Raw genomic sequence first — 25,440 nt, forward strand, 5'->3', positions numbered from 1 at the left:
GAGCTTTGAGAAATGAGGTAAGGGAGGGGGAGAGACGATTGGGTAGGGAATGGCAAAGTGGCCAGGAGCCAACGTACACTTTATGAAGCAGATAGAATTTCTGTAGCCTATTGGATCTGGGAAAATACTTCCACGGTGCCTTCTGCTGACTTTTAAAATGAAAAGATATCCCAGAAGGAGCATTGATAATGAAAATGTTCCATCGCCTTTCTCACTTTCCTTTCTCGTCTGCTCTCCTTGAAACTACGTCACTCTCTGGTAAAATGTCGTTCTGTCCTGTTTTAGTGATTCCTGATGGAGCCCTGGAAAAGTCAGCCCTTGCAGATGAGCTGGGAAGTGAGGAGGACCTGTATGAGGACTTCCGAAGCTCCACCCACCATTACGGCCACCCAGGAGGAGGAGGAGAGCAACTGGCCATCAATGAGGTAGGGCAATACTGCTCCCTGGAGAAAGAGGGAAGCAGCAGTTTTTCCTCAGTGATGAATCAGTCATTCATCAATAAGTGTATGTTGGTCTCCTATACTGGGGCAGCTAAGACTATGATAGAACACCAACTGCCACAGTTTCTAATGCTTTGTGTTTTGCTTCACTCTTTCAGTATTACCAAATAAACACTCATCCTTTAAGCACCTGCTAATGTCCAACTAGAGAATAATAATGCATGAACAGTTGGGATTGAGCCTTACCAAGAGTCACTTTAAAGATAATCTCCAAGAGCTCATTGGCTGGAAAAAATGGGAACTCCCTGTTGGACAATTAGCTCCTTGAGGACCAAGTCTGTGCCTTAGTTCCTCCCTGTTTCCATAGTGTGTGGCAAAATACATTGCATTTTATTTTAATTTTTTTAATTTTTGCTTAAAATCATAATCAGTTTTCTTGGAAATTTTTCTTCCATGGAAGAATTCATCCTCTGAGAATGCTAGGCCAATGAGGCACTATTACATTATTTTTTTAAACTATAATCTGGAGTCATTGCAAAATTCATTCAGGATTTTATTATGGAAGAGAGTTCTTGGCAAAGAAGCCCTTTCTGCTAATGTATATTGGCAACAGTTCTGCAACCTATAGTCTTAGGATGTTGTGTAGGGCACATCTGTTGAGTAATGGCCCCAGTCACTTATCAATAAGGTGATAAAATATAATAAACATTTATTAAGTGCATACCATATTCCAGGCACTGTGCTAAGCACTAGGGATACCTATAAGAAAAATAAAGTCCCTGCCCTCAAACAGCTTACAGTCTAATGAAGAAAGACAATGCACAAAAGAAATCTGAAAAAGGGGAGGAGGAAAGGAACCTGACTTGATGGTGGAGTCTAAACCAAGCAGAAGAGCTGGTGGGAAATGAAGAGTTGACTGGGCTTCTCTGAACCCTCTTTAAAGAGAGAATTAGGGGGGTGGAGTTTTTGCTCTGCCCTCCAGCCTCCAATCAGAGAGGCAGAGGCAACTAAGGATACTGATGTGGTATAACTACACAAGCTAGTTAACTGGTGATGAACTTGGTGGGTTGGGGGGTGTAGGGAGGAAGGCAATGCCAGGAAATAAAAATCCAACATATATCAAAGAGAGGACTTTAGGACAGCTCTTCCTGGCCTCTATCCATTAGCCTTGACTACCTCTTCCCTTGTACCAAAATGCTTATATATAGACAAAGATATTTGAAGATGCTTTCCATTCCCTCAAAGAGCTTATACACACTCTATTGGAAGAGTCAAGTGTCACATATATTCAGGAATTCTTGATCTAAAGGAGAATATAATAAAGTGCTAAATTATACAGTTCATATTCAAGAATATGGTAATAGTACGAATTCTGCTTTCAGCAAATCATATTAAAAGGTGTTAAAAGAATAAGAGATTAGTCTTCAATCTGTTAACTATTATAAATCTGTTTTATAATGGTAGAAAGTGCTGTTTGCTAAGGTATAGGTTTCCATTTCCTTAGTTAGCCACCAGAGCTTCATAGGATCTGTATAGGTAGAGAAACAGTGAAGAAAAGAATGGAGGCAATTCATTTTCATGGTGAGATAAAGAACTTAATATACTGTCTGCAAGTTGGCATGTTGTCTCCCCTCAAGCTCATATTTGCCCCGCATTTTCACCTAAATGGAAGAACTAAGCAGGAAATATCATCTCTGGGAAGCTATTTCCTGTGCCCTGTTCTCATTTCTGTACTTATGCTTGTGTCCATGGAGAGTAAACACTAAAAGAATGTTAAGACACTGACTTTTTTGTTGCTGACCTCATTGCAATAGTCACAGAAAAGAATAATGACTGCAATTTTCTGGTAACAAACACATAGTTGTCGTTTTTCTTGTGGGTAGGTGAGTCTCTTCAGTTTCTGGCTCTTTTCAAAATAAAATCTTCCTTTGCTTGATTATGCTGTGCGGGAGGATTTTTCCACTCAGAAGGGGTTGATTTCTGCGTGGTTAAGCCTTCAGTATTTACTGAGATTGATGAGCTGCTGGACAGCTCAAGAAACACTAACTGGTCCACCACACAATGACATGGAGGAATTGACACCCTGAGGTTGGAGTGAATGGGCAGGTGTGGCCCTTTGGAGAGACTCCTGATTGCAGTAAAAAATAATGAGGCCCTGAAACCTCACTGGCCCAGCATCCGCAGAGGACAAGCTTTGTCCATACAAGACAATTTTCCAGATAACTGATTACATCTTTAAGTACCAATTATTTTAAACTTAATAATTCAGAAAGAAATCTTTCCAAAACTTTCCCTGCTTTTTAAAAATGAATCATACTAAAACAACAAATGAATCATACTGGACAGAACTTCTCCTTCTCTGGATGACTCAAGGTCTTCACTATGAACATGACTCACCGTGCTGTACTGTAATATACAGCAATGTCCACGGGGGGCTTTGATGCATGTAGAACTCTCTATTCAACAGACTTGTATTAAGTGCATACTAGGTACAAGGCATTGTGACGATGAGGCTTTGGGAGTTTGGAAGTAAAACCAATATAGTCCCTGCTTTCCAGAAGCTTGTGTTCTACCAGAGGGATACAACGTGTATTCACAGGAGTCAATGCAGTGCAGTTCAGTCATTTCAAAGAGGGAGAGCAGGGAGGGGATCAGGAAAGGCCTTGTGTAAGAGGCATCTGCTAAGCTGTGCTTCTGGGGAAACTGAGAATTCTGTGATTGTGAATGAAAAAGAAATACATTTTGCCTCATTTAGAGGCAAAAAGTAGAAGAGATGGAGGTGTTCTGGGAATAGCTAGCAGGCCAGCTTGAACTTCAGGATAGCAGAAGTAGAACTTTTTACCCCCTGAAAAGTTCCCAGACTTTTGCGATTTTTTACATCTATAGGGTGTCCATAATGCATTCTTAGGTCATCCTGAATATAGAATTTTTTTTCATTTTATTCTTTCTCTTCCCTCGTACTTTTTGCTGTGTCCGTACACTTGCCTCTAGCAATCCTCTTTTTCTGTCATTCTCCTCTCTCTCTCTCTCTCTCTCTCTCTCTCTCTCTGTCTCTCTCTGTCTCTCTCCCCCTCCCTCTCCCTCTCTCCACACACGTACATACATACACACACACACACACACACACACATGTTTCTAATCTGGTTGTGGGAAACCAGATAACCAAGGTTGTTTGAACTATGTATAAAATAAGAATAAATAGGTCTTGGCCAAGTGTGTGGATTCTATGTCACTGGTTTCTGGTTGCCTTGAAGTCTTTTTTTTTACTTCCTTTCTGGTTCTGACACAGTTCTGGATAGTGGAGCTTGCAAGCAAAGTGATTTCCAGAGAAGGCTGAATAACAGGAAGAGACTCAGATTTAGAGCCTTCAAATCTTGCCTATCCTTACACATTTACTACCATGCTTTTGTGATGTGGGGCAAATCAATCACTTAACCTCTTTGGCTTCTGTTTTCTCATCTATATAGTATATGAATTGAACTAGATTATCTTTAAAGTGACTTCTACATCTTAATTCATATTGTCATAAAAGTAAGGTGTCAAGATTATACTGGCATCGTGTACTTTTTGGATCCATTATCATAATAAAAATAATAAAATTCTCCTTGATGAGGGTGTAATGGGGGTGGAGAGAGGAAGGAAAGGGAATTTATAGAGCTCCTCCTATATGTCACTTTCTAAAACTCTTAGATGTCATTTAATACACACCAAATCGGAGATAATAAAATGACACGATTCATTTTGGTATGGTACTGGAGGAATTACAGCTTGATATACCACCTTTTGAGAAAAAGTATGAAAGATTTCAGTAAGAAGTTATACGCTACTTTTTAAGAGGCAGATATTGTTGTTATAATCAAGGAACAGAGATTAAGCGACTTGCTTAAGCTACACAACTAATAAGTATCTGATGTTGAATTTGAATTTAAATCTTCCTGACTCCAGGACCAGAACCCCATCCAAAACACCACCTAGTTGCCTATTTTATAGATGAAAAAACTGAAACTAAGAAGTGGCTCACCCAGAATCATTCAGCAAACCTGACTTAGAGCTCCCCTGATTCTTTGTGTCCCGTATTCTGTTCTAACACAGTACCTCGCAAAACTCCTGAAACAAAATCCATTCCTACCAAAATGTCTAGAGTTACTAATAAACTTTACCTTTAACCACACTCATCAGAATTTTGAAACAAAAGATGGCGCGTTCATTTAGACTTTGACTTCTAAAGCACTTAATGGCTAGGGTTCCTAGAGTGAAAGACCCTTGAAAATGAGTGGAGTAAGTCCCACCTGTGTACTTAGTAACAAATTCTGTGATTGTCATTTTCATGTCAAGCTATTTTTAAATGATGATGATGATGATGATGATGATGATGATGATGATGATGATGATGATGGTGGTGGTGGTGGTGGTGGTGGTGATGGTGATGGTGATGATAATGGTGGTGGTGGGTCAGGCTGGATCAGAAGGCCTCTGAGTTTTTTTCAGTTCTAAATCTAAAAACCTATGATCTCAGAGTCTCATTGAAGATACTAATATTTGAGAAAATATGCCCTGCCACTCATTTTGGTGAAGTTGCCGATGCACAGCCATGCCCTCACATTGCCCACTGGTGGTATTACAAGGCAAAGCTTTCAGTGTGAACAGCCAGAGCTTTTGTGGAGAGAACTGAGGCCACATACATCAGCAGGCTGGGGAGCGAGTCTTCAACCTGTTCCCCTATTGCTGGAAATTGGTGTGAATGTTTTGAAAAGAAAAGAAAAACCACATGAATGCTCATTTATTTGTGAGTCCCCTGGGAGTTCGTTTCCTAGGAATGTTTCCTTTTCCCTGGGTTCTCAGGCAGTCTGCATTGTTTCTTGCATATTGATCCACAGAGATCGGCTGTTGAGAATCTACTCTCTACCCAGCATTCTCTGCGCCTGGATGGGGGGACACAAAAGCAAGCTACAGCAAAGAACAGTCTTTTTAGAGTTGTGGTTTGGTATTGTGCTGAATACCCACATTCTGCTCTTTTCTCAAAGGGTGGGAATGCTCTGAGCCGCTTTCCTCTTTTGAATACCGCCTGGACTATCAATGGGATCCTGAGCAAATCCTTAAACTCACCCATCCTCTTTCCTTATCTGTAAAAATATAGATCATTAGAGCAGGGTCCTTGTAAGGATCAAATGACTGACATAAAATGATTTCAACAAAAAGTGAAATCGTTTTGGTTAATTGTCTCAAAAAGGAGATCCTGACAGCATCTCTTTGTCCAAAGGAAACCCTCGGGGCAGCTAGTTAGTATGGTGAATAGAACACCAGGTTTGGAGTCTGAAGGACTTGGGTTCCAATATGGCCCCACACATGTTCTAGCTGTGTGACTCTGGGTAAGTCACTTAACCCTGAATGCCTAGCTCTTGACATTCTTCTTCAATTAGAACTGATATAAAGACAGAAAGTATGGGTTAAAAAAAAAAAGGAAAGTTGGTAGTAAGCCCTTTTGAAGAAACAAAGTATCTGGAAAGAAATAGACAGGGCTTGCCAAAGGAGAGGATTATGGGATGTGAGAGGGAGTGGGGAGTCAAGGAGGACACATTGGTTTCGAACTTGGATAATTGGGAAGAAGATGGTGCCTTGGGCAGGGGAGGACTTTTTTTAAAAATCAATTTAATTTTTTTTGCTTATTCAAATTTTTTAATTATTCCACAGAAATTAATGACCTGGAACTTTAGGTAATTAGGAGGCCCAGGATGATGGATGTCTCCAGAGCATTCTCTGTAGCACAATTAACAGAACTCCAGGTCATTATATTCTGATGACTCAAAACTTTACCATAGATAAGTCAGGAAGACCTGAGTTCAAATTTAGCCTCAGAAATTTACTAGCAGTGTGACCTGAGGCAAATCATTACACTCTCTTTGTCTCTGTTTTCTCAGCTCTAAAATGGGGATAATAATGGCACCTATTTCATCAAGTTGGTGTGAGGATCAAGTGGGATAATATTTATAAAAGTTTTTAGCATAGCAGCTGGCATGTGGTAATTGCTATATAAATGCTAATTTCTCTTTCTTCAATAGTAAGATTTTTACAGGAAAAACCTTTAACAAAACTGTGTAGAAGATGAAAATTCCTTTATGTACCTTGATATTTTCTTCTTCCAAGAAACAATGACTCTCTCTCTGTCTATCTGTCTGTCTCTCTCTGTCTCTCTCCCTCTCTCTCTCTGTGTCTCTCTCTTCCTTTCTCTCTCTCTCTGTCTCTCTCTCTCTGTCTCTGTCTCTGTCTATCTGTCTCTCTCTCCCTCTCTCTCTCTCTGTCTGTCTGTCTCTTTCTCTCTGTCTCTCTCTCTGTCTCTCTCTCTGTCTCTCTCTCTGTCTCTCTCTGTCTCTCTCTTTCTCTCTCTTTCTCTCTCTCTCTGTCTCTCTCTCTCTGTTTCTCTCTCTCTCTCTCTGTTTCTCTCTCTCTCTCTCTCTCTCTCTCTCTCTCTCTCTCTCTCTCTCTCTCTCTCTCTCTCTCTCTCTCTCTCTCTCTCTCTCTCTCTCTCTCTCTCTCTCTCTCTCTCTCTCTCCTTTTGTCCCCACCCGAGCTGTACTCCAGGGGAGGGCTTTTTTGAGGAAAAACTAATGAATTGTTTTGGACATGTTAAATTCAAGACATCTAAGGGACATGGAGATCAAGGTATCCAAGAGGTAGTTGAATGGAGGTCAGGAGAGAGGTTTAGAGCTAGCTAAGTAGATCTCTGAGAATCATCTGCAAAAATGACAATTGACTCCTTGGAAGATGATGAGATTGCTAAGCAAAAGAGTATAGAACATTTGTCCTGCTGAAGACACTTAACGTTCCCCAAAAACCTCTGATACGGTCCAAATTCTATGTTTTGACTTTACACCACGTTGCTCGCCTGAAATATCTTTTCCCATTCTTTCTATCTACATAAATCCTCCAAGCCCCAGCTCAGATTTTATTCTATCCATAGAAACCTTAACTGGGAAGCAGCAAGGAGGCTCAGTGAATTGAGAGTCAGGCCCAGAGACAGGAGATTCTGGGTTCAAATCTGGCCTCAGACACTTCCTAATTGTGTGACTCTGGACATGTCACTTAACCCTCATTGCCTAACCCTTACAACCCTTTTACACAGTATTTATTCTAAGATGAAAAGTAAGCATTGAGGGAAAAAAAAAGAAAAGAAGAAGAAGAAGCCTTCCCTGTCTCAGCCTGAAGGACTCTCTCCCTCCTCTGAACTCTGAATTCTCTCATTATTTTCTATGTCACTTACTTGGCACCTAATGATATATTGCCATGTGGCATCACTTCTATTGACATTTTGAGCTGTCATTTAAATATTTTATTATTTATCTTTTTGTATGTTTACATCTTGTCTCTTCAGCTAGATTGTGAGCTCTTTGACGGAAAGACCGCATTACTCATAGATTCAAATTTTTTTTCTTCTTATCTTAGCAACAAATCTAAGACAGAAGGGCAAGGTCTGGGCAAAAGGATTCACACAGAGGCCAAATTTGAACCCAGGTCTTCCTGACTGTGCCACCTACCAGCTCCAACCCATAGAATTTAGATTTGGAAGGGACATCAGAAGTCATCCAGGCCTAACTTTCCTTTTATAGATGATAGATCTTAAGCAGTTAGTTGGAACTGGTTTATTCCGGGCCAGTTAAACAGCAGAGCTTGGACCAGCACCCAGATCTCCCGACTCACAGGCCAATACTCTTTCCACTGGATCTCGGCCATCCAACTTCTCTGCATCTCAATTTTCCTGTCTATTGAACTTATCTTTGTATCCTGGCACAGTGCCGTGTGTAGATGTGGGGATCAGTCCACAGTTTTAAATATTTTTGAAACTAGGAATCAGAAGTATGATCCTGACTTCATTTGTGCTGAGCTCATCAGTCAGAAACTGCCTCTCTACCATATGACCCACTCACACCTTCTCCTCCTTCTTTGCCATTTCTGCCTCTGTTTTCTTTTCCCCACAAATCCTCTACAGAGGAACCACTGAAAACAGAGGAGACTTTCCTTTGATTCTTTTAATATTGTATAGAAATGAGCCTAGTACTTGGGCAGTCCATCTGTTCTGCCTCATTCTCTCTTTGTAACCTGCCCACCTTCTTTTCCAATTATATATGCCTGTATATTGCTCATTCATCTTGGCTCTTTGTGTATTTCTTATTAAAAGTGGCTAAGGCCCCCAAACTTGAGAATTACAAAACAAGAGCATCTGAGAGTTGGAACTCTAGAAGTTATCTAGTCTACGTTCTAACAAAAAAAAATCTGCCTATCCCACCTTCAAGGGGTCATTCAGCTATAAGACTTCAAATAAGAGAGACTCTACTCCCTCCCCAGGCAGCCCACTCCAATGGGGCTAGTTCTAATTGTTAGAAACTTTTTCTTACATCAAAGCTAAATTAGCCTCTTTGTACTACTACCTCTTGCTCTTAGTTCTGCTGTCAAATCTCTTTTTCCAGGAAGTCCCCAAATACTTGGAGAGCATCCGTACCACTATATCGCACGCCCTAGGCTTCTCTGAAGATTAAACAGCCTTAGTTCCTTCCACCAGTGCTCATATCACATAAACGAGGGCTTCCACCAGTCATTTCCCCCAGTATCTTCCCTAAAACATTGTAGAGGCCGCTAGATGGCACAGCAAAGAACTGGTGTCAGGAAAATCTGCGTTCAAATCTAACTTCAAACACTCGTTGTGTGACCCTGAAGAAGTCACTTAACCTCTGCCTCCATTTACCTCCCATTTCCTTTCTGTAATGGACTCCAATTAATTAGGACCTTCTGAAATGAAAAGGGCTTAGGATGAGAAGACATGAGCAAAATGCAAGCCATTCTTTTCACTGAGATGAGAAAATGGTGATATAATCGCACCTGTCTCCCAAAGCGATCATGAGAATGAAAAAGAGATGATTAGTATAAAGCACTTGGACAGTGCCTGGTATATAGTCGGTGCTATATAAATGTTGTTTATTATTATTATGATCATCTAGAGCTGGACATAATTTTCCAAATGAAGTCTGAGGAGGAGAAAACATGGTAGAACTATCACCTTCTTAGCCTTGGCCACTCTCTCTCTCTCTGAATGCAGGAGATAAAATGTCATTTCCTGTTACCTCTTCTCACATTCTCATCTCCATCCTGGTGAGCCCTTACCTCCCCCAGGTCCAATCCACCGCTGACCATCCGTCTGCTCCCTTTTTCCATGACACCTTCAGAATTCCCAATCTACTACACGCAAGCTCCCTAATATCTTTGGGTTTGTTCTCAGTTGTTCTTTCTGTCCTGTAGGGACAATTAAAGTTTAATCCATTCTCAATCATATTACCCCATTGCCAATCTCTGCCAAAAGGGTAAAGCTGAAACGTCTCTTCCCTCCTAAATTCTAAGAAACAACAAATGTAGAAAATGTCCTGGATGCTTGAATGGGTTCTCAGGGAAGCCTGTGGCATCCCTGATCAGCCTTAAAAACCAGCGTCCTTCCTTCTTCTTTTTATAATTGATGCATTTTGGTTTTATGTCCCATTCATTTCTGCATTTATCCTTCTACCATTCCTTTATCCGGCAAACCAATCACTGCAAGCTTTAAAAAGAAAGGAGCGTGGGCGAGGGAGGAAGCAGTTCAGCAAAACCGCACAGTGTATGAATGACATCTGACAGAATGTACACTCTTCCACACTCAGCATCCCTCCTCCACATCGATGAAAGGAATGGATTGCATTTTGCTCCCCTCTTATCATCCTAAGCCCTTTTCCTTTCAGAAGGTCCTAGTTAATTGGAGTCCACTGCAGGAAAAAAAAAACATTTCTAAGACTATTTTTATGAGTAATTCATTCTGTTTCTGGAAAATTAACAGCTGGGAAAGGATACTTGTGATCACTACTTCCTCTTATAGTTGTTTAGAGGATATATGGTCAAGGAGAAAGAGACAGAGAACTGGCTTTGGAGTCAGAGGACCTGGGTTCAAATCCTGACTCTGATATACCTGCATGACCTTGGTCAAGTCATTTGATTTCCCTGAGGTCTCATTGTCCTCATATGTTAAATGAAAAGGTTAAACTAGTTGATTCATGAAGTTTCTTTCAACTCCATATCTTTGATTCTATGATATTTATAAGTGTTATCTAAAGGCCTTTACAGTTTCATGAGCAGATATCTGTCCGTTCACAATGACTGAAATTGCATCTGTAAGCAGAGTCCGCCACAGAGGTTATATCATAGAATCATAGATTTAGGTCTTTGAGGAAATATTTAAGTCCATCCTAAGTCATCTAGTCTTCAAAGAGTCAAACTCAACATGGACCAGATCAAAATGTAATTGTTATTGTTTAGTGGCATTTAGTCATATCTGATGCTTTGTGACCCCATTTGGGGTTTTCTTGGAATAGATACGGGAATGATTTGCCATTTCCTTGTGGCTTATTTTACATATGAGGAAGCCAAGGCAAACAGGGTTAAGTGACAAGGTCACACAGCTAGCAAACATCTGAGTCCAGATTTGAACTCAGATCCTTCCATAATTAGCAGATATTTAACAAAATAATAAATAAAAATTCAATACATCAGAGATAATGTTGATTTGTTATTTTCTAAGTCAACATGGGCCTCTAGGGAGAGTTTCTATTTCAATTTGACACCATTGGTCTAGTCCCCCTCCCCTCATTTAACAGATGAGAAAAATAAGGTCTAAATAATAGCTTTAAGATGAATCCTCACTAACTATATGACTTTGGGCAAGTCACTTGACCCCTCTGGCTCCTCAGCTTCAGAAGGGCAGTGGGGGGAAGGCTGCAGTATCTCAATAAATATCTTCTTGGCCTTCTCCTCCTGTATTATTGCTCTTTCTGTGTGGAAAGCATTCTCATACGTCTGCCAACATTTTGGTTCCAAACATTTACAAGAAAAGTGACATATTTAGTCATTATAGGCAAAACTGACCGCGTGTTCCAGTGGAGGAGACATCTACTTAAACACTTTGATTGGGGCAGGGTGCATTTGGAGCATGCCAATAAAAGTCAAAAGACTGCCCGACAAACTTACTGTGGGGCGCCAGTGCAATCCAGAAAGGATGCTCAAGTTGTCCGAGATGAGCGAGTCCTTGCCTCCAGAGTGGCCCAGATTAAATAATTATATTACTAATCAGATTAAGGGCATAGGAGTCGTGCAGACATGCTCTCGGAGACTTAAGAAGAGCGGTGTCACGGGTGAAATTTAACCAAAAGGCAAACGGAGGCAATTCTTTGACCAAGGTAACATTTATGATCAGGGCATGCTGCCTGCCAATAAAGAGGTCAATGGCTTTGCCTCAGTTGATACCAAAAGACCCTGAATTGAAGATGCGACTCATTCGTATAAGCTTAGAGCAAAGAGCAGAACAAACATGATGTAATTGGCCAGTATTGTGATCGGTTACATTAAGGAAAGTTGGCCGAGCATACGGGAGGGATGGAGACCAGCTTTCTCCGTCTCTAAGGAATGCTTTTGGCAATTTTATGAACCCCAGCTGCCTCCTGAGGTCACTGATGGGCACCTAGGTATGTAGCTTCACCGGCACCTGGGGGAACCAGAAGAAAAAAGCAACCTGTCTTTAATTGCCCCAAATGAGACGAGGTCATTTAGACCGACTTCTCGAGCATACGCCACAAACCTTGCAGAAAATGCTGCGACAATGTTTTCTGAGAGAATTGAGAAAAGAGTTTTTCTCATGGGGAAGCTTAAGCCTTTGGTACCTAACTTCAGAAAGGGAGGCTGAACTTCTGCCCACATGAGCATCTTCACGAAGCCAGAGAAGACGCTTAGGTTTGCTATATAGAACACAGAATGGGTTTACAGACAGAATGAAGTCAAATATAAAATACAAGATCAGAAATTAATTCTCACAACTGGTAGAATTAGAAAGAATTTCATGGGGAAGATGACACTAGAACTGGGATTTGACAGCTGAGTCTTCCTCTCTCGAATATCCATCCTTCATAAGACTGGCTGAGTAATTCCTCTCACTTGTTGTTAAGGTCATTTACTTCTCTACTTGGAAGATTTATTATTTTTTTTATATTTATCATTTTTTAAACCCTTACCTTCTTTGTTAGAATCAATATTGCCTATTGGTTCCAAAGCAGAAGAGCAGTAAGGGTTAGGCAAATGGAGGTTAAGTGACTTGCCCAGGGTCACCTAACAAAGATATGTGTAAGGCCAGATTCAAACCCAGGACCTCCTAGTTCTAGACCAGGCTCTCAATCCACTGAGCCACCCAGCTACCCCCTTAATATCTCCTTCTTAAACTTTCTCATAAGAGTTTTTTAAAGAAATTCTTTAAACTTAATTCATTCTATCTTTCACCATAGTCATTTGTGTAAATGTCTTGCCCCCTGCCACCCTCTTCCACCAATAGACAGATACAAATTCATTAGATTGTTAGCTCCTTGCTCCTAGCTATATCTTATCTATATTTGTATTTCCAGTGACTAGCACTTCATGAACACTTCTTTGTCTGAACCTCTGAACTATTAAAAATTCTAATGTACAAAAACTTGAATAGAAATATTCATGAACACGTTGTGTGCCATTCATTTTTAATGTGGATATTAATTTTAGCAAGAAACCATAAAAACCAAAAAAAACATAGTTGTAAGCCATGTATATAGGCAACTAGATGGTACCACAGGTAGAGCATTGAGAATAGAATCGTGAAGTCTTCTTCATGAGTTCAAATCCAACTTTAGACACTTACTAGCCATGTGAGGTTGGGAAAGTCACTTATTCCTATATTTGCCTCAGTTGTTCATTTATAAAGTGAGCCAGACAAGGAAATTGGGAGTCACTCAGTGTCTTTGCCAAGAAAATCTGAAGTGAGGTCAGGAAGAGTCAGTCATGACGGAAAAATGACTGAACAACAACAAAACCTGTGTATATTATTGTCCCGATTTCACTTTCTTTTCCTTCTTTCTGCCTCTGCATTCTTCATGTCTTTCCATGCTTCTTTGTTTTCTTTATAGTTGTCATTTCCAATGGCACAATATAGTGTGTGATAGTGAGCACTGGTAGACTGGGACCAAGAGACCTGTGTTCAAATCAATCCTTCAAGCATCTAGAAAAAGAAAGGGTGATTGCAAATATCCATTCACAGCTGTTAATTAACAAGAATCCTGCCTCTGGCACTAACCATGCTTCAAAAGGCATCCCTTAACCTTTCCAAGCCTCCGTCTCTTCATCTGTAAAATAAAGTTAATACATGTAATGATGTCTAACTACCAAAGTTGTCGTGAAGTTTGAAGGAGACAATGCAAAGTGCTCTGTAAACCTTAAGGAATACTCTCTCTCTTGTTTGTCTCTGTCTCTGTCTCTGTCTGTCTCTGTCTCTCTCTAACTCTGTCTCTGTCTCTGTCTCTTTCTGTCTCTCTGTCTCTGTCTCTCTGTCTGTCTCTCAATTTCTCTCTCTGTCTCTCTCTCTCTGTCTGTTTCTCTCTCTGTCTGTGTGTGTGTCTCTCTCTCCCTCTCTCCCTCTCCTCTCAGTCTCTCTCGCCTCTCTCTCTCTCAATTTCTCTCTCTCTCCCTCTCCCTCTCCTCTCAGTCTCTCTCGTCTCTCTCTCTCATTTTCTCTCTCTCTGTCTCTGTCTCTCTCATTTTTTCTCTCTCTCTCTCTCCTTTTCTCTCTCCTCTCAATCTCTCTCGCCTCTCTCTCTCATTTTCTCTCTCTCTGTCTCTGTCTCTCTGTCTCTCTCATTTTCTCTCTCTCTCTCTCTCCTTTTCTCTCTCCTCTCAATCTCTCTCACCTCTCTCTCTCCCCTTCCCCTTCTCTCTCTCCCTCCTTCTTTTTCTCTCCCTCCCTCTCTCTCCTTCTCTCTCCTTTCTCTCTCCCTATTCTCTTTTTCTCTCCCTTTCTCCCATCCTCCCTCCCTCCCCCTCTATCTTCCCCCACTCTCCTCTTAATCTCTTTCTCCTTCCTCCCACCTCTCTCTTTCTTTTATACACATACACACACGCACACACACACACATACACATTCTGTTTCATTCCTATAACTAAAGAGTCATTTATTTTCCAATCATGGACATATAGATTATTTCCAGTTTTTCTACTATTATGAATAATGATGTTGTGAATATTTCTGTTGAAATGTATATCTTCTTCTCATTAATATCCTTAGAGTATAGACCTAGTACTAAGATCACTAATATTTCAAAGGGTAAGAATACTTTTATTACAGATAACTAACTAGGTAATGTGGTGGACAGAGAGCCAGGCCCGAGCCAGGAGGACCTGGGTTCAAATGTGCTCTCAGATACTTCAGATACCCCAAACGAGTCACTTAATTCCAACTACTGAGTCCTTGCCACTCCCATTCTAAGACAGAAGAGAAGTCAAAATAAAAAGAATATTTTTGTTCTTCTTGTAGAATTCCATATTCCTTTCCCAAAAGACTGCACAAATCTATACCTCTACCCATGGTTTAAATAGTCTGCTTGTTCCCCTGTTATAGCCTCACTAGAATTAAATTTTGTCATTTTTGAATAATGTCAATTTAATGGGTGCAAGGCAATCATTGGAGCCTTGTTTTAAATGGCATTCATTTGAGAGATTTGTTGGAGAGTTTAAATAGCTTTCCATTTGGTTATTGATAATGCATTTTTCTTCATTTGAGACTTGCCTGGTCATTTTTTGGGCCACTTATCAATTGGGAAATGAGTCTGGTCCTTATATTATAGTATGACATCTAGAGGAATTTCTCAAAGATTTTGTATAAAAGGTTTTATAAGAAGTATTTATCACAAAGATTTTTTCCTAGTCTCTTTGCTTTTTTTCTCAATGCAGAAGATTCTGTGCTGTTGTTTTAATGAAGGGATGCTAGGAGATAGCACGAGCATACATTTGGAGTAAGTGACAGTAAAGGCTGAGAAGCACATTGGAGACCTGAGTCTAGGAGTTTTTGTTGATTGGGTAGGCTTTTTTTCCCCCAGAACTGAGAATGTTAAGAGAAGGAGAATTATCTTTTTTGATGTAAAACATTTTTGTTTGCATTTTTATGTGATCTAGCCAATTTATTTTGTTTCCTATAATTTCTCATCTTTGTTGAACTGATTGCAATTTTTCTTCTCTCCACAACTGCAACAGGCATATCATTTTTAAAAATCTTCATGATTGTTTTCATTACATGTTATAGATGCATTTGGAAATTTTTTGTGATATTGTAAGGATGTAGGACACTTTAGTTGGTATGAAATTTGTTGTGTTGTGTTTTTTTTGTATGAGGCAGCTAAATGATATGGTGGATAGAAGAGAGGACTTGGAATCTGGAGAGTCCTGAATTCAAATCCTACCAAAGACATTTAGTAGCAGGGAAAGTCACTTAACCTAAATCTGCTTCAATTTTCATATCTGTAAAGTGGGGATAATGATAGTACCTACATCCCAGAGTGTTGTGAGGATAAAATAAGATAGTATTCATAAAGTATTTTGCAAATGTTAAAGCACTCTACAAATTCCAGCCAATGTTGTTATTTTTGCCATACAATTGCCTAAATTTTTAATTGAATAATGAATTATCTGATGTTTGGTTGTCTCAGATTAATCACACACAATTATTATTATATTCTTTGAGTTATTCTTTTTTCTCTATTATGTTCCATTGATGTCCTTTTCTCTTTTTTCTATAATACCAGTTTTACATAGTTAATAGTTACTGCTTTTTTATATCCCCTGAGGTCTAGCAGAGCAAACCATTGTTCTTTCTTTTCCTCTTCTTCATGGTTCCCCTTGATGTTCTATGCAATTTAGTTAGATAACACATAAGATCTAAATAGGCTCACATGAAACAGTGAAAGTATAGTTGAAGGCTGGATCTTATAAGTGGCATATACACTGGATTTGGAGTCAAGGAACCCGATGTGACTCCTGACTCAGAAACTTAACCATAAGTCTCATTAGCCTTTCATTTTTCTGATTCTCAGGTTCCTCATCTATACAACAAGGGTAATAATTCTTCTACTAAGATTTTGGTAAAGAAAGCTCTGTGTAAACCATAATACACACACACACACACACACACACACACACACACACACACTAGATTTCCTCTGGACAGTAATCATGGAAAGTGAGAAATAGCACTTGAAACTCGAAAAGTCTTGATTTCTGGGTACTTGTAAAATCTTTGCTCCTGGAAAGAGTTCTTGTGATAGCTAGGGAATTGTAGGAAAGTTCACGGGACAGAGTAAGCATATGTGGAAGGACACATCTAGAATATCCTTTCCCCACCCCAAAGGTTACCAGGTGCATGCACATTTTGCATTTGAGAGAATGTTGTTCCTAATTCCAAGCCTTGACACCAGGTGGCATTTGTAAGTCACCTTCTCCATGCCCTAGCAAGTGTCGATTTTTCAAAGGAGTCTCTGATCAAGTCTCTTAAGATATCCTTGTGGATAAGATGGAGGAATGTGGGTTCAATATTTATGTAGTTAGGATGGATTAGAGCTGGTTAAGTATCAGTACTGGAAGAATGTTGATTAATGAATTGCAGTGAAGCTTAGGGAAGTCTCTTGTGGAGTACCCCAGGGATCCTTAGTCCTGTGTTACAAAGCATGACCATTGTCATCTCAGAGTGTACTCTCCAATAAAACCACATGGTGTCAGAGTAGGCATAGAATGCACCAGCCGAGAGGAAGACGGAGAGGGAACACATATGGCTAAGGCTACTCATGCTTCTGGCATTACCAGGCCCCAATATTCTTTCTTTTCTCATTGTATCCTCATGCTGTACTTACCCAGGTAGGGCAGCTGAGCTTCCCTGGCTTTCTGCCTCTCCACAGCTCAATCCGTTAAATCCACAGCTGGCATTCTTCTCAGCTACCAGGAGTTTTACTCCTCAAGGCTTTCCCCTGCCTCAATTCACTTTTTTTCTGTTCCTTACTGGAGTGGAAATTGCCTATTGGGCAAATACTATATTCAATCCTGCTTTCACACTCTTTAAAATATTAAACCTAAAGCATGCTATCATTTCCCAGCCTCAGATTCTTCCCCAGGTTAAACATTCTCAGTTTCTCCAGCCAATCCCTCATATGGGATGCTTTTGAAGTCTTCCACCATTCTCATGACCTCCTCTTGACAGGAGGACCCAGATGGTGAATTCTCCCAAATTCAAAAATTTGGTCCATTGACATAGTGGTGGCCATCCAGATGGGGTCTGACTAAGGCAGAGGAATGATTACCTACCCTTCTGTGGATACCATAGGTGTATTAAAGCTGCCTAAAATTGCATTAGCTATTGGCGCATTATTGAATTTGTAATCAGCTAAAACCTCTTGGTCTTTTTTCAAATGAACAGCTGTTTAACCACATGACTTTCCCCATCGTGTAATTGTATAAGTTTGGTTTTGTTTTTTTTTAACTCAGCTGTAGTATTTTTCACATTGACCCTATTAATTGTAATCTTGTTAGCTTCAAACCACTGTTCTAATCGCTTGAGTTTTTTTGGTTTTTGGTTTTTGACCCTACAACTTTGATGCAGTATATTGGCAATTCCACCAAGCATTGTGTCCTCTGCAGATTGAACAAGCATTTTACCTTCATCACTGATAAAATGCTGAGCAACACAAGACTAAGAACAGATCCCTGGTGTGCTTCCCAAAGTTTTACATCAGTTCTTTAGTCAATACTCTTCCAATAGTAATAATTAACCAGTTCCAATTCTGCCTATCTAGTCCACATCCCTCCATTTTGTCTCCTTGGATATCTGGAGAAGCTTTATAAGCCCTGCTTGAAAAAAAAAGAGACATGCAGATATATAACTTCTTTGGCTTATCCGTCTAGTAAACCTGTCAAAAAAGGAAATGAGTTGAATCTTTCACCATTCTTTCTTAACAAACAGAATGGCTTGCAGACTTGTCCTCGATCATCACTTCATTTCTTAATCTAGTCCTTTGATAGTGGATTTTAGAATTTTGCCAGGCACGTGTGTCAAACTCACTATCCTACAGTAAGAACTATCTCTCTCTTTCTTCAAGATTAAGGCAGAATTTCCCTGCCTCCAGTCCAGCGGCACCTGTCCCATTCACAGTTCCTTGAAGATCATTGTCATCAATTTCACAATCATATCCATAAGTCTTTTCAGTAGCTCATCTCCTTCAGTAGTTCAGGCAAGGTGAATTGGACTCATTAACAACAGATGAATGACTGTCCTGGCCATTTGATGCCTCATTTGTTTTAGGTGCCGATTTCCTTTTAAAGGATTTTTTTCTGTCTTTCTCTGTGGATCATTCCATTGATAGAGAAAACAGAAGCCAAAAGGGAATTGAGTAATTCTGCCTATTTTCTATCAGCCATTATCCTATCTACCCCATGAATAAGTACTTCTTATTCCTTACATTGTTTTTTAAAGGTTATTTTAAACCACAGCTGAAACTATTTTATAAGTAAAGTTTAATTAGATGGTCAATTCCATTGATCAGATCAAATATATGCCAAGAAAAGTTATGTTAAAAGGTAATACAGTCTTGAGAGTATTGTAGAGTTGTTTTTTAAGGTAATGTGGAAGAGTTTGAAAGAAGAACATGAAAGGTCATTAATGATATTATTACCCTACGAAAAAAGGCATTTTTTCCAATCCATATGTCTTTCTTGACTTAATAAAATTATTATAAGAGTGATGTATACAGGTATCCTTGGTGAAAATACATGGTGGGAAGTTGTAGACTAGTCTCTATTGCCAACCACATCTTTAAAGTCACACAGTTGACTAAAAGGGTCAGCAAATACAAAATCTCTTCATCTCTATTGCTTCTTGATTTTTTAAAAGCATTTGACCACAGAGACTAGACTTAAAGTATCTTCTGTTATATACATAACAGAAGATAAATATAAATATAAAATCATAGGAAATTCCTTGATAAATACATCCACATAGGTACTACTATCCAGCAACCTTCTAATTATTAATAAGACATAATTCAAGGAATTGTATGCTTGCCAAAGCTAATCACCATATTATCGTAGTCTACATAAAGTCCAAATGGAACAGTGTTTACTATTGATGATGAGGTCCTACAAAGGTTTCTTTTTGCTAGTGACATTGTGTTGATTATATCAAACCTGAAACACTGAGATCCATGATTATTCAAAAGAGATTATTCAAACAATGCATATGGGAAAAAGTAAAGAGATGAAAAATACTTATTAGCCACCGTAATGCATCTGAATCACTAAACCTTGAGTGAGTACACTATTTTGGGGACATATGTTATAGGTGAAAAATGACTCTGGTTCAGTTTCTTTGGAGGAAAAAAGCAGGTTGGATTGCATTTGGAGAATTAATACAGTACTTTTAATAATTCCAAACTAATCCCTAAGTCTTTCTTCCTCTCTCCTCTCCCTCGTCCCCCGCACCCACCCAAAGAATAGATGTTTTACATCAGCATTCCCTGCAATGTTTTTGTCTAGCTACGAATATTGGAATATTAAAATCTCCAAAGAATCAAACTTGAAAATGACTCAAAATATAATGTAGATACTCATACTGGGCATGAATTTGAGTCATTAACTTCAGCAATTTGCATAATGGATGATCTCTGTTAGCTTGGAGAGTTTTGAAATGAAGACAAGTTCTTCAACCCATTTCATTTCCCATATTTGTAAGCAAAGTACTCTCCATCTAAGAGATTGTGCAGCATCAGCAGTAGAAAAGAAAAAGGAAAAAAATCCCATGAATAAGACTAATGTGTTTAAATGAGAATTATTAGAGTATGTTCTGTATAGCTAACTAGAAATATGAAGGGGATGCTGTGACCCTCCAAAATGGAATTCATCCTGGAATGGAATAAGGCAATTCTTGAGATGGGTTCCTAGCTTCCTCTTTTCATACATGAAAAGGCTTATTTCTAATATGTTGCTAGAAATACTCCATCATTCTCCAAGATTCCAGATGGTGAATGAAGCAAGGTGTTATCCTTTACTTCCACTGCAGGTCAATACTTTGGAATCTTTGATGGTAGTCATCAGTTGAAGAAGATAAGAATGTAGACTTGGAATGTTTCCAGTTTATGTGGGGATGAGGAGAGGTGCATAGCAAGAAGGATTTTAGCAGATCTTTTTTATGATTCTGGATGCTATGAAGCTAGAGGAGATAGAAAGGAGAGATGGTGGATTTTCATTTTAAAATATTTTTTTATTTTTTTAAATTTTATTTAATTTATTAATTTAGAGTATTTTTCCAGGATTACAAAAATCATATTCTTTCCCTCCTTTCCCCCCAACCCCTTCCCATAGCCAACACACAATTCCACTGGGTTTTACATGTGTCATTGGTCAAGACCTATTTCTATATTATTGATATTTGCACTAGGATGATCATTTAGGGTCTGTAACCCCAATCATATCTCCATTGGCCCATGTGATCAAGCAGTTGTTTTTCTTCCGTGTTTCTACTCCCACGGTTCTTCCTCTGGATGTGGATAATTGTTCTTTCTCATTAGTCCTTCAGAATTGTCCTGAATCACTGCATTGCTAATTGTAGAGAAGTCCATTGCGTTTGATTATACCACAGTGTATCAGTAAAATATTTTTTTAAAAAAGAATAAATATAAATTATTTTGCTGTGGTCAGACCATATGTCAAGTATGAGAGAAAAGAGTAAGGGAAAGAGCTTCTGAAAGACCCAAAAACTGATCATGAAGTGACCAATCAACTTTCCCTCTTGACAGGGAGAGGATAGACAGGATGAGGCATATGTTGTCAGGTATGGCTAATGTGTGAGTTTATTTTGCTTTGCTATAACTTTCTTTTACAAGAGAGGACTTTTTGAAATGTGATCTTTTATGTTTTGATTAACATATACTTTGAAAACAAGCTATTCATATTAAAGATCTATAGTTTCACATGGAATCTTTTTATGTTCCTTGTATGTTGAAATGTTCATGTGTGTTGATGTTAAAATCACAATAAAATGGAAATGAGAGAATGATATGTTAACATTTAAAAAATTATATATCCTGTTTATAGTTTTTTGCCTATAATCTCTCTCAGTAGCTACTGACTTTACTCCTAACCCCAGCTAGCCAACTTCCCAAAGCCCATACTGGTCAGAAAGAGGATAAGGAGAAAAGGGTATAGATATATAGACCATTTAGTGTAGGCTATACCCATGATTAAAAAACAACCTCAAAGGATGCTTGTCTTGTGAATTTCCTTTGCAGCTTAGTGGCTATATGACAGAGTGCTCATCTGTTAAAACAAAAACAACAAGAACAGGATGCTAGTGATAATCTACTTCTTAGAGTATCTGGTTGTTCTAAACTTCACCTGAAAAAAATGTATGTAAAGTGTCTGTAACTGTAAAGTGATCTTTAGAGGTAAAGTATCATCATTATTACTGTTATTAATATTATTATTAGATGTGAATCCCCTAAAAAGCAATGAGAGATCCATGGAGGCCATTATCAGCCTTCAACAATGACCAATGATGAATTTCATAGTAGAAATAGATCATCAGATGCACAAGCAAAAGAATCCATTTTGCAGTGAAATAACCAATGGATGACCACGTTGTTCCAATGGTCATTGATATCACAATTTCAAGAGAGATAAAGAAAGCTAAATGGCAGTAGCAATGGACAGAGAGTTGAACCTAGAATCAAAAAAGACCTGAGTTTAAGTCTGGCCTCAGATATTTATTAGCTGTATTAGCTTGGGTAAGTCACTTAACCTCTATCTGCCTCAGTTTCCTCATCTGTAAAATGGGACTAAAAATAGCCCCTATCTCCCAGGAGTGTTATTTATTAGTAGTATTATCCTTGTACATGATGCAACTCCAAGACTGGTCCTCATAAAAAGCTAAAGAAAAGTCCCAGTAACAAGAAAATCTGGAATTTACCCTGTTGTGATGATTTTTACTGTTACTATCATCATTAAGATCAAGAATCTGAATTCCTGTTCCTGACCTTCTCTTTTGTGACTGATGCATAGTCATGTTGTATGACTTCTTTGTGGCCTCATTTCTCTCGTTTGGAACATGGCTGAAATTAATCAGCATATCTTTTCAAGAAGACACATTTGATAAAATTTCGAAATTGTAAAATTAATAAGGTATGGCATTAATTCACTTTGTATAATCTGAATGAAACCTTGAAGTTAGCAAATTTTCATACATTCAGCAAATATTCATTAAGCATCTGCCATGTCCAGGGAGTATCCACAGCTCTGTTCAGAGGGAGATCCTGTCCTCATAGAGGCTACATTTTATCAGGGAAATCAGACACAAATGCAGAAACAAACTCATGATTTCAGTACTATATAAGGGCATGAAAGAGGTATTTTTAAAGTTCTATACATATTATAAAGCAGTAATTATCAAAACTATCTGGCACTGGCTAAGAAATAGAAAGGTAGATTAGTAGAACAGAACAGACATAAACGGGTAAAGATTATTAACCTTGTATTTGACAAAAGCATAGGTTCAAGTTTTGTGGATAAGAAATCACTATTTGGTAAAATAATGATTCCAGTTGGACAACTGGAAGCTAGTTAGGCAGAAAGTAAGTATAGTCCAATATCTTACGCCATTCACTAAAATAAGATCAAAATGGATCTAGATCCATCTACATGATCTAGACATGAAAAAAGATGTATCGTCAGTAAATCAGATAAACAGGGAACATATCACCTATCAGATTTGTGGAGAGGAGAATATATGAATCAATATGAGATGGAGAGCATCACGAAATATAAAATGAAGAACCCTGAAAAAATAAAAAATAAAAGTTCTCTATTAAGTGGTAGGTCACTATTAGCTAGAGATAAGTGAGGGTTGAAGACCACAGAAGACTTAGTGGCCATGGTATTATTTGAGTTTAGGATAATTTCATTTCACATTACTTCTGTTCATGTCTTCTCCATTCCCCAAATTTTACATGCCTCTTCCCATCTCTGTGTCTTTGTGTAGAGTCTCAAGATCATCGTCTAAGGACAGGTTAGAGGAACTAGGATTGTTTAGCTTGGAAAAAGGAAGACTTAAACTAGGATAGTTGTCTTCAAATAACTCTTACCTTCTGTCTTATAATCAATACTGTATGTCGGTTCCAAGGCAAGCCATGGTGATCTATCAGTTGATTCTTTTGAGAACTCTTTGTCCTATACTTTGGCCATTTACCCTACTGAAAAATGGTTCTTGAAGATCCTCCAAATTAAATAAATGTATATATTACAAAACCAACCAATCAACAAACAAACAAGCAAGTAGAGCTATCTCAAAGTGGAGTGACCTTCCCCAGAGATCTCTAAGCAAAGACCGCTGATCTCATTTGAGGAATGACGAGAAGGGCACTGTAATTCAAATATGATTAGAATAGAGGACCTCTGTGGTCCCCTCCAAATCCAAGATTCTGTGATTCTGAGTTAGGTTTTCAAGGATGGGTGGGAACTCAACAGACCCAGAAGAGGATGGCATCCAGTGTTAGATAGCAGCATCTGCTGGTGAAGTGTGATACTGTGGGCAGAGTCTATGAATCATGGTATGGAAGATCATGGATTTTGGAAAGTGCTTCAGTGGAAAAGCCAACTGGTAAATAGACACAAAAATCCCAACAGGCATCATGCCTACTAGTGTACTACAGTGTGGAGCACTGCACAGAGAAACCCTCCATCTCAACCACTTTCTCACCAAAAGTTTAAATTTATTTCTGTTGTTGCAGAGGGATGAAAGGGTACCCTTGATGCTTTCAAAAGACTAGAGTAGGGGACAGATAAGTGGCTCAGTGGATTGAGAGCCAGGCCTAGAGATAGGAGGCCCTGGGTTCAAATCTGGCCTCAGATACTTCCTAGCTATGTGACCCTGGGCAAATCACTTAACCCCCATTGCCTAGCCTTTACTGCTCTTCTTCCTTAGAACCAGTATTGGTTCTAAGGTAGAAGCTAAGGGTTTTTTTTTTAAAGAGCAGTATAAAGTTCAAAAATAAAAAATATGGAAAATAGGTATCAAGTGAAAATACATGTGTAAACCAGTGGAATTGCTTGTCAGCTCTGGGAGGGAAGAGGAGAGGGAGAGAACCATGGAAAAAATATTTAAAAATAAATATTTTTTAAAAGAGTAGTATAGAGTAGAGCTGGATTTGTACTCAAGAGAATCTAGATTCAGTTCATGGTTTTATAACTTTAACCTGCTGTGTGACCTGAGCAAGTCATTTAATCTTGCTGATCCTAAGTTTTATTTTCTGTAAAATTAGTATATTAATATTTGTATTCTGTAACTTGTGGCATTAATGGGATTATTGTCACTTGATTGAAAACTTAGCTCTGAATTTCATAGATGACTGGGAAATAAAATTTACTTTACAGAAATTCACTTTGTAGCCACGTTTCTAGAATCATGACTGTTCCTTTAAACGAAGGTATAAATGTCCATGGAGCCTGATGTAAGGACCTCAGCTTGAAAGGCATTTGACTTGATTTTTCTCAGGACTGATCCATAAAGCCTGCCATTTTCCTAGCCCTTCTTTCTTTTTATACTATAAGTTTCAGTCATATTTAAATCTTGGCTCAAGGTATGCAGCCTGCTATCCTTTTTTTTCTTAACTACCTTGACTTCTTTGACTGAGATTTATCCCCACCCAAATTTCTGCTTCTTTCCCTGGGTTCCTAGGCTCTAATTCATTCCCTTTCTTCCTTTTATTGACTCCGACCTCTTTTTAAGTAAAGACTCCAAGAATCTTTACTTGAGACGCTAAGACCTTATTTGTAAGGGAACAGAACATGTAAATTCAGATTATATAGCTACAAGGTTAATCAGAAGAATGCATAAAGAATTTCCCAAACTGGCTACGCTTTTGCCTGGACCTAATTTTCTTAGGCCTAGCCTGATGATTGTTGAAGCCTGTTTCCTGGTGGGCTATTCTAAAAAATGGCATCTTTTGCTCCAGCATTTGACCTTTCCTCTCTTCAGCACCCCCTTCCCTTTCTTATCCCTTCCCTATCCCCATCTCACCCATACACCCATCAGTCTGGTACTGGAGATCCTGAAAAT

At 38.9% G+C, this 25,440-nt stretch overlaps 1 protein-coding gene across 10 annotated transcripts in view; it reads left to right on the forward strand.

Moving 5' to 3' along the window:
- Window positions 1-25,440, forward strand: part of ARHGEF4 (Rho guanine nucleotide exchange factor 4) — a 518,865-nt gene that overhangs the window by 440,430 nt on the left and 52,995 nt on the right. For all 10 annotated transcript variants that reach the window (XM_056793688.1, XM_056793685.1, XM_016433561.2 and 7 more), the window contains one exon: window positions 286-425. In XM_056793688.1, coding sequence (XP_056649666.1) covers window positions 286-425 — 140 coding nt within the window. The remainder of the gene's footprint in view (window positions 1-285; window positions 426-25,440) is intronic.

Source organism: Monodelphis domestica, chromosome 4, assembly GCF_027887165.1.
Source record: "Monodelphis domestica isolate mMonDom1 chromosome 4, mMonDom1.pri, whole genome shotgun sequence".
NCBI lineage: Eukaryota > Metazoa > Chordata > Mammalia > Didelphimorphia > Didelphidae > Monodelphis > Monodelphis domestica.